This window comes from Zootoca vivipara, chromosome 16, assembly GCF_963506605.1.
Source record: "Zootoca vivipara chromosome 16, rZooViv1.1, whole genome shotgun sequence".
Lineage (NCBI taxonomy): Eukaryota > Metazoa > Chordata > Lepidosauria > Squamata > Lacertidae > Zootoca > Zootoca vivipara.
Genome location: NC_083291.1, coordinates 19,164,245 through 19,180,440, shown reverse-complemented (window position 1 = coordinate 19,180,440; position 16,196 = coordinate 19,164,245). Strand labels below are relative to the sequence as shown.

At 42.8% G+C, this 16,196-nt stretch overlaps 1 protein-coding gene across 2 annotated transcripts in view; it reads left to right on the top strand.

The window, feature by feature from the left end:
- Positions 1–16,196, top strand: part of DNAH6 (dynein axonemal heavy chain 6) — a 122,308-nt gene that overhangs the window by 103,825 nt on the left and 2,287 nt on the right. For both annotated transcript variants that reach the window (XM_035141062.2, XM_035141059.2), the window contains 6 exons: positions 1,550–1,671; positions 3,243–3,372; positions 7,253–7,380; positions 12,193–12,378; positions 14,684–14,756; positions 15,693–15,844. In XM_035141062.2, coding sequence (XP_034996953.2) covers positions 1,550–1,671; positions 3,243–3,372; positions 7,253–7,380; positions 12,193–12,378; positions 14,684–14,756; positions 15,693–15,844 — 791 coding nt within the window. The remainder of the gene's footprint in view (positions 1–1,549; positions 1,672–3,242; positions 3,373–7,252; positions 7,381–12,192; positions 12,379–14,683; positions 14,757–15,692; positions 15,845–16,196) is intronic.

Genomic DNA, 16,196 nt, shown 5'->3' with positions numbered 1-16,196 from the left:
GTGGTGTTTTGTTTATTAGTATTGGATGGTATCCAGCTGTTGCTACCCGCTTACACAACTGGCCTTCATTCAAGCCAATGGAACTTGCCCTTCCTCTCTTCCCCCATGCAGCCCCTTGGAGATCCCTCAGATTTGTTCCATAAACCTAGGCGAGCCTGTGGAGCAGATGCAGGACTGCTGAGTCCTGCAGGGAAGGGGGAGAGGAATTCCTGCAATGGAGGAAGTTCACAGCAGCAGCAGCCCAAAACACCAGCTTATTTCATAGTGTCAGGAGTATGGGCAGGAGTCAGGCTCTGGGGCCTGTAGTGCCTTGCAGGACTGGGGCCTGCCTCAGCTTGTGCTGGGGAAGCAAGGCGTGGCCACACAGGTGAAGACCTCAGCTTGTGCTGGAGAGGCAAGGAGTAGTCACCCAGGTGAGGCCACTTGAGATCTCACTGCACCTGGTGGCAGGAGCTGGGAGGGATAAAAGCCCAGCATTTCCCTTCAGCTCTTTGCCACAGCAACGCTATCCCTGCCTGGTTGCATCTGGCCTCCTGCTCCTTGGACCCTCGCCTTGTCGACGCCTTGCTCCTCGACCCTTGGACCTTCGCCTTGCTTCTTGTTCCTTGGACCTTCGCCTTGCTTCTTGTTCCTTGATCCTTCGCCTTGTTCCTTGCTCCTGGGACCCTTGCTTTGCCTTCGCCTTGCTCCTCGACCCTTGGACCTTCGCCTTGCTTCTTGTTCCTTGGACCTTCGCCTTGCTTCTTGTTCCTTGAGCCTTCGCCTTGCTTCTTGCCCCGTGGACCTTCGTCTCTGCCTTGCTCCTTGACCCTGCGACTGCCTGCTGCTGGACCCTCAGCCCTGCACCTGTTCCTTCTTCTTCACCACCATCTTGCCTCTGGTCCTGACGCCCGCCGACCGGACCGTGACACATAGCAGCAGCAACAATAAGCCCAGCACTATCCTTTCTCTGCAGCCTATATTGCACAGCAGGGCACAACCCACCTTTTATGCTCCCCGATTGCATCACTCCAGCCCTAACCCCATAGCTTCTCCGGTAGCTTACATTCTGGTCTCTTTTATAACCCAGGGGGTGGTGCCTCCTTTGATGTGCTGAAGCTCATTACCTCAAAGGAGATTAGCTTTTCACATCTATTCAACACTCTGCCCTTTTGATACTTTGAACTTTAAATGGTCTATCCCCTAGGCCAGTTCACCTAACAAGAAAATTAGTCTTTTCAATTAACACTTGTTGATTGGCTAGGATTACTGTCCTAATACACAGCTTCAGAAAACTACCTCATTTAGTTAGTGTTTACCCATGCTAAATACTGGTGCTTAGACTACACACTATGCTTCCCCTGGCACATACATTTTTTTTAACACAAGCTTAATTAAACACCTCAAACCTTAAATTCTGTCACTACTTTGATCCAAATTTTTGGCTGTCTTGTACCCCCCCCCCCATGTTCATAAAAATACAAAGCACATGTGTGTACTATGATTTTAAATTAGTTTTGTATGTGAGTGAGTAACCTTTTTCTGCTGTGTTTGCCTTTTGATACAATAGGCATATATTTTGCCCCAGTGGCTGACAGTCTGCAAGATTTTAAAGACTACATTGAAAACCTTCCTTTGATTGATGACCCAGAAATATTTGGAATGCATGAAAATGCCAATTTAGCTTTCCAGGTTTGTGAATATATTTAAGATATGTGCTCTAAGGTAATTAAGATAAATGAGTTATACTCCTTAACATTAAAGGAGAGTTTGGTTTAATGGTTGCAGTTGGTTTAAGAGAAATAACAAGCAGTGATTGCTAAGCAGTCCACACATGGCTGCTTCTTCCCCACAAGTAGCTTTTGTTTTGTTTTAAAATCATGTTATGATTTATTCTAAAGCTCCCTTTCATTAACATCAATAGTATCCGTAACAATTTATGATCTGATGGACTTTAAAACTCTAATTAGAGGAGGAACAGCTTACGCCGACAACCTGTTCATTCAGATTTAATACATTTATGCTATATGCAGTTTCCTTAAACAATTCTGAAGCAATTTTCAAAAAATTATTTGCTGAAGGTCATCTTAAAGTGTGTGTTTAGTTAGCATTCTCAGTGGAGATTAGATTTCTTTAAGCCAAGTGGGGGTTTATTAATATTCAGTTAAAATTGCACAGAAACCCCCAGTTGACATCCAAACTGCATTTCTGTGCCTGATGGGGCACATTTGGACATTTGTGCACTGCTTCATAAACCATGATTCCTGAACTCTGTGTTCATCATGGCTGCGTGAACTTCCTTCACACACATCCTTCTTCTGATTGCAAATCATAGTTGGTGAAGAGATCTGTGCGTCTATTAACATCTGACCTGGGGAACTGTGACTTAATGCTGTCTAACAAGTTGGCTTGTTTTAAACTACTGTATTTTTCAGTGCATGAGACAATGTTTTTTACTATAAAAATGAGTCCAAAATTCGGGGTCTTCTTATACACAAATGGTGAATGAACAGGGGTATATATATTTTTTTAAAAACACTACTTATGTTCCCACAGCTGCCATGAAGAAGCTGCCAGAAGCATTTTCATGCCAGTTCTGGTGCTTTGAATATTTAATAAAATATCAAAGTTGTTCTGTTTGATGTTTAAAAAATTGATTTCTTAATTTGGGGTTCAAAAAATAGGGGTCATCTTATACATGGTGGTGTCTTATACATGGGAAAATAGTGTATATATAATGTTATCCATAAAAATCACAGTCTAGAGAAAGGGTTTTATATCTTCTGCTAGCAAGATAATTATCCCAAATCATTAAATCTTTACTCTGTTATCATTATAGCTACATTTGATTACACATTCTACAAAGTTTAGTGGACTAAGTTACAAATAAGTAGGAGCAATTGCCTGCTTTTTCAAATGAAAGTACTAAAAGTTATTGTTAACTTTATAGATATTGAGGGATTTAAATTCTTATATTGAATCAATAATGGAAATGGGTGTCAAGATTCAAGAATGTATGATAGATGCACTTTTACAAGTGGCAAACTTTGAAGGGAACAAAATCTAAAACTTCTACTTTATGATGAGTTTCATATGCAACCATCTGTGGCCATGTTTGTTCTTTTGAGCATGAAGAAGGAATTAAACGAGTAGACAGATATGTAAACATAAATGTTTCTTATTAAAATCAAATAATTTATTTTGAACATGGACCACTCTAAAAATTGAGGTGCAAATTAGAATGTATCGCTTCTTTATTACAGCGCAAAGAGACAAATACCCTAATCACTACAATACTTGATGTACAGCCACGATCAAGTGCCCAAGGAACAGGGAAAAGCAACGATGAGATTGTTGAGGAGCTCGCTACCTCAATCCTGTCTAAAATTCCTGGTATGGAAGGCACTAACTTTCTTTTCTAATATGACTGCTGATGTAGTTTTCCCCGCTTAATTCCCCGATTTAGGAAACAGCCGATCACTGGAATTATGGCATTGATCTTTAAGAGATAGATGGTGGTGTTAATTCTCATAGCTGAAAACCTGTTCCTTCTCTCTGTGTCACTAAGTTGCTCTCCCTGACTGCTGCCCTAACTCTCTTACTTAGTTCCACATGCATTAATACAGGTCATGCCCCGACCTGAGATGGATTGTAGCAGGGGATGCGGTGGCTTGGGCGCCCGCAGGCTCCACACTGCCCCAAACGGTCCACCCACCGCCTCCCCCTCAGCTGTAGGGCGGCAGAGTGGGAGGAGGCAGGCAGACTCCTTGGAGGCTCCGCAGAGCATCCTGCCCTGCCTCACCCCACCCCTGGGTGCAGGGCACATGCGCCGTCCCAGGCGCCCGATCGGCTTGCTCCGCTGCTGCCTCTTGACCTTCTGTTCTGCTTTTCAGAAAATATTTGTAGGAAATCACTTCCAATGTCCTGGCTGCCCTCTAATAATGGATAAATATCTGATAAATACACAAGCAAGATTCTGCACTCTGCCAAAACAACAACAAACTTATCTTGAAATGGCTTGGCTTGGTTGGCTATGTTGCCCAGCACTGACTATGAAAATAGCTTTTCAACAACAACAACAACAACAGACAGCTTTAACATAATTATTTTATTATTCACAGATTCAAAACTCTTATCTTAATTGGTGCTTCCCCTGAGAAGCAGCATGAAGTGCAGGTAGCGTTCTTGTGAACAATTCATCTTTTCTGAGGCAGGTCATGTGGTGAAGAATGCTATATCTCTCTTGTTTAGTTGAGACAAGCTGTTGTTTTAAATAAATACCCACACAATATCTACTTAATTAATCAAGCAATTACTCAAAGCAAAAGAGTTAATTAAGGAAGGAAAATGTTTAATTGGTTGCCAGCCCTACTAAGTAATCTGTCAACCATTCTGACAGCTATAACTGTCTTGAGCTAGTGCAGACCAGAAATGAAGAATGCTATTTTCCACAAACCTGGAGTACAATCCTCTGTATGTTTTCTTAGATGTAGTTCACTGAGATGTATTCTCTGTTGGTATGAAGGAAATAAATAAAATAGATATAAAAGAAGAATTCTCTGGATGCCAAGTACACTTTGGTGAGAAAACCCCAGCAGAGATTTAAAATCAGCAGAGGTATTAACAGTTAAGAAAGTAAATATGGAGAAGAGGCGGGCCACGTATGAGGAAATCTTGACGAAAACTGAAAAAGGATGGAGTTTAAAACCTTTTGAGGACATTAAAGGAGTGTTAACAGGATGGATAGAATACCATCAAATAAATGATGTGCTTAAAGAAGATAGAAAAATAGGTTTTGAGGATAAAAGATCCAAATTTCAAATAGAAGTGCTAGAAGGCAAAACAAAGCTTTTGGCAAAGATGTATGATTTGTTGTTGGAGTGGTATACAAAAGATGAGTTGACAAAAGAAGTGATGATTAAATGGGCAAAAGATTTGGGGCATAATATTGAATATGATGCGTGGTTGAAATTATGGAATCAAACTTTAAGATTTACAGCATGTACTGCCTTGAAAGAAAATGTATATAAGATGATGTACAGATGGTATTTAACTCCAGTTAAATTAGCTAAAATGTATAGAATGAGTGATAAAAGTTGCTGGAAATGTAAAGAGAAAGATGGTGAATTTTATCATATGTGGTGGACATGCGAAAAAGTTAAAAGATTTTGGGAAAGTTTATATAACGAATTGAAAAAGATGTTTAGATATACGTTTCCAAAAAAACCAGAAGCATTTTTGTTAGGAATAATGGGAGGAGAGATTAGAAAAGAAGATCAAACACTGTTTATGTATGCAACAACCGCGGCTAGGACTTTGTTAGCCCAAAAATGGAAATTACAGGAATTACCTACAATTGTGGAGTGGCAGACAAAAATGATGGACTATGCTGAACTTGCTAGATTGACATGCAAGATTCGTGACCAGGGGGAGACAAGGTTTCAAAAGGACTGGAGTAAATATGTGGACTATATGGAGAAAAACTGTAGATCGTTAAAAACTCTCGCAGGATTAAAATAAACCTTACGAATTGACCAATATGTTAAAAAAGGAACTGCAAAAAAGGGAATTAACAAGAAACCCGCATGAAGGGAGGGGGGGAAGTCATAGCTCGGCGGAGCAAGGTAAAAGATGTGAATATAAGATTTTGTATAAAAGATTGGTTTTTTGTTAATTTGTTGAATTTGGAAAATTGGAATAAAATGTATTTTAAAAAAAAGAGAGATTTAAAATCAGAAAATATGCAGCAAAGTAAAGCATGGAAATATAGGCCATTAGACCTTTAAAAGATACCCTTCTAAGTTTCTTCCAGAGTTCCCCTCTTCCGCAGCATAGAAAAGGACCACACATTTTGGAAGTTAAAATGTCTAATTCATGTGATTTTTCCATACAGCATTCAGAAAAAATTGCACAGGCAATAAAAGTTGACATAGTGTTGAAAGTTCCTAAATTATTGGTATAGGAATGCAAGAATGGCTTGTAAGAGCCATGTGGTCTGAGTCTGGAGCAACTAGCTCAGGCCTCTTTACAGGGATAGCCCCAGATTCTATTAGCCTGGAGCAAATAACCTTGCTTGAGGAACCCATGTTAGAAAATGTCACATATGCCAGCAGCAGAAGTTGTTTGTGGTCTTCAGTTGCTCCTCTCAAGGTATCAGGAGGGCACACATGCTTCTCATACCAGGCATGCTTTTCCCTACTTACATAGCAACTATTCTAGAGGCAGTTCCACGTAGCCATGGGAGCTCCTCTTTTATTTGTTGGAAGCAAAAACTATGTTTCCGCCTCCTGAGAACTGTTTGGTTTGCTAACCTTCCTACCAGCACCACCTCCCTTCGCCAAAGGCATAGGATTCATAAATCCCATTCCCTGGAAAGCTGTTGGCCATTTTGGAACTCAAGGTTGCTTTCCCTCATGTATAATCTGTAAATGTCAAGTATCTTGCGCTTGCCAGTTTATCAAACATACGGCAAGATTAGTTAGATAATTTTGTTAGTGGTGTCTAAGTCTTCAACGCATACACACATCATTTCCCTTTATCATAGAAATCATAGACTAATAGAGTTGGAAGGGACCCTGAGGATCATCCAGTCCCCTGCAGTGCAGGAATATGCAGCTGTCCCATACAGGGATTGAACTTGCAACCATGCTCTAACCAGCTTTTTTATTAAACAAACGGCTTCATTTGAATCACTGCTGTGAACAGTGAAATCAACTTCCCTTGTGAGGTTGGCCATTCTGGTCCACGCAACATGGAGTTGAAGGGGAGACAGAGAGATTGAGCAGAGGGGTGGCCAGAGAGAACGCAGCCATTGCCCAGTGGGACTAGAAAGGCTGGTTGCCATCCATGCAGACTTACCCTCTGTTGTATTTCATCTCATCTCTCTCTCGCACACACTCCTATGAGCAGGATGAGAGAAGTTGCGGTGAGCTGGATGAATTTACGGAGGTTAGACTCCTGGTTCAAGGTACATTCTTAATCCTAACAACAGGTGCAGAAATGGCTCTGCCAAATGTTTCTGTTGCTGTCAAGAGTGTAAGAGACCAATGGGCCTGTTGGGCTTGTGCCTTTTAAAAAAACCATGTAGGAAAGTGGGTCAGAGAGAATTTCTCATGTTGCTTGCTGGCCCCCAAGTTTTTGCTAAGTTGAAAATAAGGCCCTTATTTTTTTAAACAAAAAAAAAATAGTTGCTGACGATGGCTGTATGTTCTAAATGGATGGTAATGACATAGACAAGCTTTGTTCAGAGATTAACTCAGCATTTGTGTTGCAGAAAAACTTGACATGGACGTGGCTGCTGAAACCCTTTTTGTCAAGGATGACAAAGGGCGGTTGGACTCTCTGACTACAGTCCTTGGGCAAGAAGTGGATCGTTTCAACCGTCTTCTCATTCTGTTAAGGGTATAACAATATTTTTTCCCCTTGGCTGGCATCAATATTGATGTTACTGATTTGCTGTGCTTGTATTTAGAAGCCAGTGCTGTGGAAGGGCAGCCTTATTATGTCCTAAGAATCAATATGCCACAAAAGCTGTTCTTGAGAAGCTTCTGATCTTAGCATAATATAATAAACCAGAGCTGAATATAATGAAAAGGCTCTTGAGATTCTGCTGGGACAATACAGTTAACTGTAAGGCCAACCAGTTATCTGTTGTGTCACTGCCTGAAGATGTCAACAAAGCATCGTTTAGAATTTGTTTGTTTGTTAAATTTATGAGCTGTTAAATTTGTAGGCTACTAGATTGAAAGAAAACCTCTAAGGAGATTACAAATTATCTTATAAAAAGAGAATTATTATGTACTTGTCCTTTAAATATTTGGGGGAATAACAGTGGGTTTTTTAAAAAAAGAGTTTTGAAGACAAGGCATCTAATAAAATGCTTCAATATTTTATTACTGCAGGGAGCATGCATTCTTATATGGCAGGAATTCATAAGGCCCATTCTTCCTCTCCTCCCTTGAATCTGGATGTGATATCTTGTGTCTACCGTCTTTCCCCATTTTTAATACGTAGTCATAAAGTAAGCCATGGCAGGGTTTTTATGCATTCGCAAAATATAAGACATTCCCCGAAAATAAGACGTACCTTCTTGCTTTCCTTTAGAGCCTCGAGAGGCTTGAAACCAGGTGGGAGGGGGTGCATGAATTGAGCGCGTCGCCAGGCGAGCCGCGCTGGGAGCCTCCCCACTCTTCCCAGAACTTTTTTCCACTTGGGCAGAGCGCCCGGACGGGGAAACCCCTCGGCGTCGGGAGCCCTGCAGGCCCCTTCCGCGCCGCCGGAATGTTGTGGGGCCGCATGGCCCGAAGCAGAGCAGCGGCGGGTGACAAGCGGCGGCAGGAGCCACGCCGCCGAAACGTTCTGGGGCCGCATGGCCCAAGGCAGAGCGGCGGCGGGTGACAGGCGGCGGCAGGAGCCGCGCCGCCGAAACGTTCTGGGGCTGCATGACCCAAGGCAGAGCGGCGGGTGACAAGCGGCAGCAGGAGCCGCACCGCCGAAACGTTCTGGGGCCGCATGGCCCAAGGCAGAGCGGCGGTGGGAGGCAGCGGGAAGTAAAGGGCAGAGCCGGGCAAAAGAGCTCGACACTTGCGTGTTGGTTTGCCCTGGTTCCCATAGACCCCTTCCCGTCAGGAAAATGGCAGCGGCAACCGTGGCAGTGGTGGCGTTAACGGCGCCAGGAGAAGGAGGCGGGTGCAGTCCGAGGCAAGGCGCTGCTCCGCTCGCCGCCTGGCTCAGCTCATTGCTGCGGGCGGCTTGTGTGAGTGGGTTTCTCGTGTCTGGGTCGGCGCGCCTGAAAGGGAAGGAGGGGAGCCAAGGAGGGAGAAAGCAGGGCGGGAGAAAAGCCTTTCCTCTTTGCTAAGCCCCGCCGTCTCTGCCAGAACTCGGGCAGCGGGGGAAGCGGAGCGCTCGCGGGAGGCAAGTCGTCTGGGGTGTGTGAACGCAACGCTGCGGCGGAGCGGAGTGCTGTTTTATCGGTGCTGTTGGGTGTTGGCGGGGGATTCCAGGTCTCCCTGAGTTCTGCTCGCAGCCCCTCCCTGGTCTCTCTCCGGTAAAAGGAAGAATGGGTGGGGGTGAGCTAACGTACATGTCATGATGGTGGCGGGTCTATATGTGAATCGCTTTGCTGAAGAGCCCAAGGCGGAACAGAGACCAAGGAAGAGCAGGTCTCTCCCCCCCCCCCCGGCACTCCGCCCTTTGGGTCTTTAGGTTTAGCTCTGCACAGATAATAATAAGGGTAAGTGCTGACCCAGGCAAGAGGGGAAATCGCTGCGTCTCTTTCCTCTCTGCAGGTGCCGGATAAAGCGCCCAAGACCTCGTGTTGTTGCCATTGTTTGGCTTTGGGTTGGAGGTACTTACAGTAGTAAAACAAAGACACCCCCCGAAAATAAGCCATAGGTTTATTTTTTTGAGTAAAATAAATATAAGACGGTGTCTTAAAATGTGGGAAACACGGGGTACTTACAGTGCCATGTTAACCTCCAGCACTGTTCACTGGGATGGGGGATAGGATATTTACCTCTACACCAGTCTCCCATCAGTGGAGAGGAGAGCTGTTGGGTTTGTCACAACCTCAGCTTCACCAAGGCAGGCAGTAGACTCCCAGTCCTGCTGGTGGTTTCCTGAGAGCACCAGGCAGTACAAAATTTCAAAACGGGGAGTTTCAGGGTACAGTGGCAGTGACTCTGCAGTTTGTACACCTTGGAGCTGGTGCTGTGAAAAATGAGGGAGAAGTGCTCCCATTTCTGCCCGCTTGCTGGTGTAAACAACAAGGCTTCAGATACCACCATGGATCCCCTGCTCCCCTGCTAGGATTTGGATTGCTCTGTTGTAAGCCCTTCCAATGTTGCTGAACTTCCATCATCCCTGACCTTTGGCCATGTTGGCTGGTGCTGATGGGAGCTGTTGGCCAGAAACATTTGGAGGCCCAAAGTTTCCCCACACTTGCGCTATTGGGATGTAAATGTTGTTGTTTAGTCGTGTCCGACTCTTCATGACCCCATGGACCAGAGCACGCCAGACACTCCTGTGTTCCACTGCCTCCCGCAGTTTGGTCAGACTCATGTTGGTAGCTTCAAGAACACTGTCCAACCATCTCATCCTCTGTCATCCCCTTCTCCTTATGCCCTCGATCTTTCTCAACATCAGGGTCTTTTCCAGGGAGTCTTCTCTTCTCATGAGGTGGCCAAAGTATTGGAGCCTCAGCTTCAGGATCTGTCCTTCCAGTGAGCGCTCAGAGCTGATTTCCTTCAGAATGGATAGGTTTGATCTTCTTGCAGTCCATAGGACTCTCAAAATTCTTCTCCAGCACCATAATTCAAAAGCATCAATTCTTTGGTGATCAGCCTTCTTTATGGTCCAGCTCTCATTTCCATACATCACTACTGGGAAAACCATAGCTTTAACTATATGGACCTTTGCCGTCTGCTTTTTTTCCTGGAAGACATAAGGAATAGGTTGGTTGGTGGGCTGGCAGTCTGGTTGGATCAGATAACCAACTTCTCCAGACTATGAATCCACAGGGAAACTGATGAAGCTGTAATATATCCTGTAGTAATTTTATGGAGGATATTTAAAGAAATGTATCGTGGCCACATCTGTGTGTTTGTTTTTGGCAAAAGCAAATGTCTATGTACTGGTGCCTTGTTACTCTTGCCTCTCTTTTCTCCTCTGCTCTTGTTTTCTTTCCCATTCATGGAATTCAGATGGTACATTTCTCAAAACAGGGAGTTGCCTTTTGCTTATCACTCTTGTAAAGCATACACCCGTGACGTTCTAATAATAACAACAAGAAAGCAAGAGAAAGGTGCATGCTTGAAGCTAAAGCAACACCCTCCTACTTCTGCCTCGTACAGCTTGTTCCACAATGCCAGTGTTCTTGCTTGATGCCAGGCCCTACATTGCAATTCTATTCATGCTTTCTCGGAGGGTAAATCCCATTTACTTCCATTGCATCTACATCCAAGATCATATGCGTAGGATTTCAAACTTGCAAATGGCGAAGGAAATTAGAGAAGGAAAACCCCTCATAGTTTTCAAATGCTACATCACATGACATGAAATGCCCAAAGCTTCTTGTACACCTGTCCTTCCTTAGCCACTCATTCCCTATATAATTTGATTCTTCCCTTTCAAACGTTTCTCTTTTCTTCTACAGCTTAGATAATTTAAGTACTTTCCACCTGGCTTTTCCCCAGCATAGCGATTTGGCCACAGAATGGGAGCATATATCTTTGGCTCTAAGGACTGAGGAGTCCCTGGCTGCTACACATTGCTACAGTGGCTGCATTTGGAAGTGCTGCTTTCACAGAATGCAAGATTGATTTTATTATTTTCTCTGCCACCCATAAGAGTTGGCAGTAAACTTTGTGGCACAGTAGCATATAGCAGTTTTTAAAATTAATTGTTATCAATCTTCATTACTGCTAAAAAATACTCAATAACCTTGGTGGAACAGAGTGGACAAAACAGGATAACAGCTCCAAGAACATATCACTGTTTTTACAGGCATATAATTTTACTGACGGGGGATTTTCACCCTTGTTTCTCTGCATATTTGATTGTGTAGTGTTTGATTACAGATAATCCCCAATGCCTGTCAAAGTTTTACTGCCTCCATTTGGCTGAAGCATTTTGGGACAAGAAGCTAAAAATATGTAACTAGTTCCCGTGCCTTTAGTATAAAATTAATCAGTGTTAGGCCTGTGGGTTTTGCATTTTCAAAAAAGCCAACAGTTTTCTTCTAGCAGTGCTTTTCTTCTAGAAAAAAAGATGCTGGTACTCATCATGAAGTTGTTACAGTAAGGGCAGTTTCCCCGCCCCCTAAATCAATAAAAATGCTTAACTAACTGAGGTTCTGTCCCCCTAACAAAAATCCACCCCCCCCATGTTCCAAAGTGCAGAGGTGAAGTGCAGAACTCCTCCTCCTGCTGCTGCTGTGGAAGGGAAGGAGGGTTGAATCTGCCTCCTTCTGGAGCAGGCATCCCCAAACTGCGGCCCTCCAGATGTTTTGGCCTACAACTCCCTAGCTAATAGGACCAGTGGTTGGGGAAGATGGGAATTGTAGTCCAAAACATCTGGAGGGCCGAAGTTTGGGGATGCCTGTTCTGGAGGATTGACTGCAGCAAAAGCAAAGAGAGAGTGCCATTATGAGCCTGATAAAAGAGGCCTTAGTTTTCCATTGCACAATAAAACACACTATCATTGTTTAACTTTCAGACCTCTCTACAAACGCTTAACAAAGCTATTGCAGGATTCGTAGTGATGTCGGAAGAAATGGAGAGAGTGTACCAGAGCTTTCTTAACAACCAGGTTCCATCCCTGTGGGCCAATGCAGCCTACCCATCACTGAAACCTTTAGGAGGATGGGTCAAAGATCTTGTGCTAAGGACGGCCTTTGTAGATGTAAGTATAAATGCTTTTGGTTAAGGTAATTTAAGGTTTCACAGCTGACCTTGATCTTTCCACTGTGGGGGGATATTAGGGAAGCGAGTCCTTTCATTCAGAATCCCTGTCTCAAAAGCTGGCACTTAAATGACACACGTTAATTATTCTTGTTACACCCAATAATATAGCTTTACAAAATACAGGGGGGGGGATGGGTTCATGACCCAAATGGCTTTTACAGCTCTCTGTTCCCTCTCAATCAAGAGAGGTGGCTGAGGTGCTAGGCTGTTACTTGGAGGAAGTTTCATAGGGGCGCACAAACTGAAATTAGATCCTGAAAAGAGAGGCATTGTGCATTCCAAGTTCTCAAGTCCAAGATGTGGGGAGGCAGCCTGCCCTGGACAGGAGAGGGAATTTTCTGTGACATCCCCTAAATTTTAATTGAGTAGAAAGAGGGGAGAAAACAAGTGTAAGGACAAGAATAGGCACTTACGTTTGCTTTGGCTTCATTTCTTTGTGGGATGAAGGACTAAGGGATTGGAGCAAAGTCTTTTTTAGCAAAGGTTTTGAAGAAATAGAGAGAGGTGGCACCCTGTGGGTGTTTTACAAGGGAATTTCAGGCATAAGAAGCATAAGAAGCAGGCAGAAGGAGTGAACAGCATCAGCTAAAAAAGCAGGGACCTTCAGGCAGTCAAAGTGTTGAAGGAATAAAGGCTACAGGCAGGTTTATTAGGAAGACGAGATAAGGGGGAAACACCATACAAAGAATATAAACGCTAATGAGTGGAATAATAGAAAACCACGTGAAAAATGCAGGTCTTCCCCATTTATTGCAACTTGGCTTCCTTCTCACTTGAATTAATAAGTGTTGCTGCCAAATATGAGTCACAGCAAACAAACAAACCAGGGAAGCCAATATTCCCCATTCTTGGCATTCTTCACAATGCAGGGTTGATAGTAATTGCGCTATTGCTCCTCCTGGTTGGATTAACTGATTACTTAACAGCACATGTGAACAACCTACAGCTCCTGGGCTACATGCAGCTTCTGCAGGCCTTCCCTCCAGTCTGCCTGTTTGCCCACCCCCAATTCACCTGTATCCCATTCTTCCCTTAGCACAGAGTTTTATTTACATGGGGAGGAGGATGCAAGAGGATGACTCCCCATGGACTTTCCTCCCCATTGCAGTTGTGCTCCTCTCAGCTCACCAAACAGATGTTCAACAGGGAGAGGAGAGTGTGATTGCCAGCCCAGTCAGCTGAGGAGCAGGGAACATGCACAGTGGAAACACTGAGATGCCACTCTACACCCTGCCCACAACCCAGCTGACAGACACTAGGAAGAAATGTGCCAATCAGCTCTACCCAGCACCAATTAACTGATATGGGGGGAGGCACATAATGGAAGCTCTGTCTATTGGCTGTTTTCCTCTTCCCTGCTGCCTTCCTATTTGTGTGTATGTGTGTGTTGGTAAGTTTGTGGGGGCAGGGGGTGTTTGCATATGTGCACATGAATATGCATATGTGACCTACCACCAATACAGCCCTGAAAACCCACCTCTGATTACCATATAGATACGTTCGTGCGGGCAAAAAATTCACAGTGGAATTAAAAGGGCAAAAGGCATCTTCATGTGTGCATTTGTGGGTGCTATTGTTTGATACTAAATAATAATAATAATAATAAATAAATTAAATAAATAAATAAAATTAAATAAATTTATTATTTATACCCCACCCATCTGTCTGGGTTTCCCCGTCTACTCTGCGCAGCTTCCAGCAAAATAATAAAACATGTCAAATATTAAAAACTTCACGATACAGGGCTATCTTCAGATGTCTTCTAAAAGATGTGTAGTTCTTTATCTCCTTGACATCTGATGGGAGGGTGTACTATCAGATGATCAGACAGGGATAGAAAAGAGTGTGCTGGGTTAAGGCTGGATCATATCCTCCCACCTAAAAGAATCTGCTTCAGAAGCCCTTTACAACTCCAGTTTCCTAGGAAATGCAGGGTCCTTTGGCTTCTGATCTTCACGAGAGTTGCCTTTAGCTCAGATCAATATGTGAAAACCACAGCTGCAGCCATTAGTGAGCCACCTTCTGATTTACTCAAGGTTTTCTGGATTGGGGCCAAAAGTAATGATTTATAAAAAATAAAGTCATAACCACTTAGATGGAGGACTAGAATTCTAGCTAAACCCAGTTCTGCTGTCCATCAATGCAAATGAACTGAGGTCAATCCTTGGTTTAGTGAGTTAAATGGAATGTCAGATTTTGCACCTAATATATATATCTATCATCTGTTGCGTGTATCTTCCTAGTTCTGGCTCAGAAGAGGCAAGCCTAAATCATTCTGGATCTCTGGATTCTTTTTTCCACAAGGATTTTTGACAGGTAAATATTCACTATTCCCTCTGTTTCTGACTGCATAATGACTGCATCAAAACAGTACCACACATATATAGCACAAGAGATACCCGCAGATTTGAGGAAACCTCATATGATTTGCAGAAGTACAAACAAACTTTTGCAGAGGAAGACCCTAAAGACTCCATGGAGCAGTCAAAGACTATAGTCTTTTTCTGACATAGGTACCGGGCAGTGGGGAAGAGATTGAATCCATCAAATGTTTGCAGAGGAATCCAAACAGCTGATCAATTAGATTTTATTTGTTAAAATGGAACACTTGGGTACATTGGATTCCCATCCAACAACATATGTGTGTGAGAGAGACTCTTTCTTTGCACTTGCATAATTGTATTCAACTAACATTTATGGTACTCAGAGCAGAGTCATTGAAATTAGTGCCCATTACTAATTTAGGCCCATTAATTTTAAAGGATCTATTCTGGGCAAAGGTTAGCTAAATGCAACACACATCCTCTTTTTTGAATTGGACATTTGTATATAGAACAAGCAGGAAAATAATGCCTCCATTTGAATTGTCTTTGAATTCTAATGTTAATATGAATGACTCTTTATTGTATTTTGTGTTCTGAATTTTAAAAGTAATAAAATTAAATAAAAATGTGAATACAACGATTACCAGTGAACTAATAAGCCATAATAAGCATTTATGTGTTCTGTTCCAAAATAGTATGCTTGCATCTTTTCTCTGTTTTGATTACAGTTGCCTCAGCATAGTGGTTTAGTGTTCTATGAAAAGTGTTTGAAAGTATGGAAATTAAACAATCAGCTACTATTTTGGTTTGGTTTCTAGTAATAAATGTACCAATGCTTTTCTGTGAATGCTATCCTAAAGTCTAGTTAATCTCTCCCTGAACAATTATTGTTGTTGCTTTTAAAACATGTCCTTCTTAAATTTTTTAGGTACTCTTCAGAATCATGCTCGAAAATATAACTTGCCAATTGATGAGCTTAGCTTTAGTTATAACATGATCCCTGTCTATCGAGATCAAATGCAAGTTGCAGAAGCTTCAAAGTTTTGTCCGTTTGGACGTGAATTGCCAATGGATGCTGAGGTACTTAAGTTCCTGTGTTTGTGAACAATTTTCGGTTACACAGAAAGAATATATTATTCTGGCAGAACATGCCTCAATCTGTTCTGATATTCATTCACACTTTAATCTGGAATTTTCACAAGTCTGTGTTTTGTTTTGTCACCACTGATGTGGAAATATATATATCTAAACTGTCAGCAGATACTTACATTCACTCTGTGTGTTCTCTTTAAAAATTAGTGAATAGTCTTTTGCAGCAAAAACAATGAGGGTCACCTTATCCATGCATGTATTGAAGTGTTTCAATCTCTTTAGCCTGCTGTTGATTTAAATTGTTTTTAGCTCTTAGTTTTTAATGGTAGTTTTCTATTAA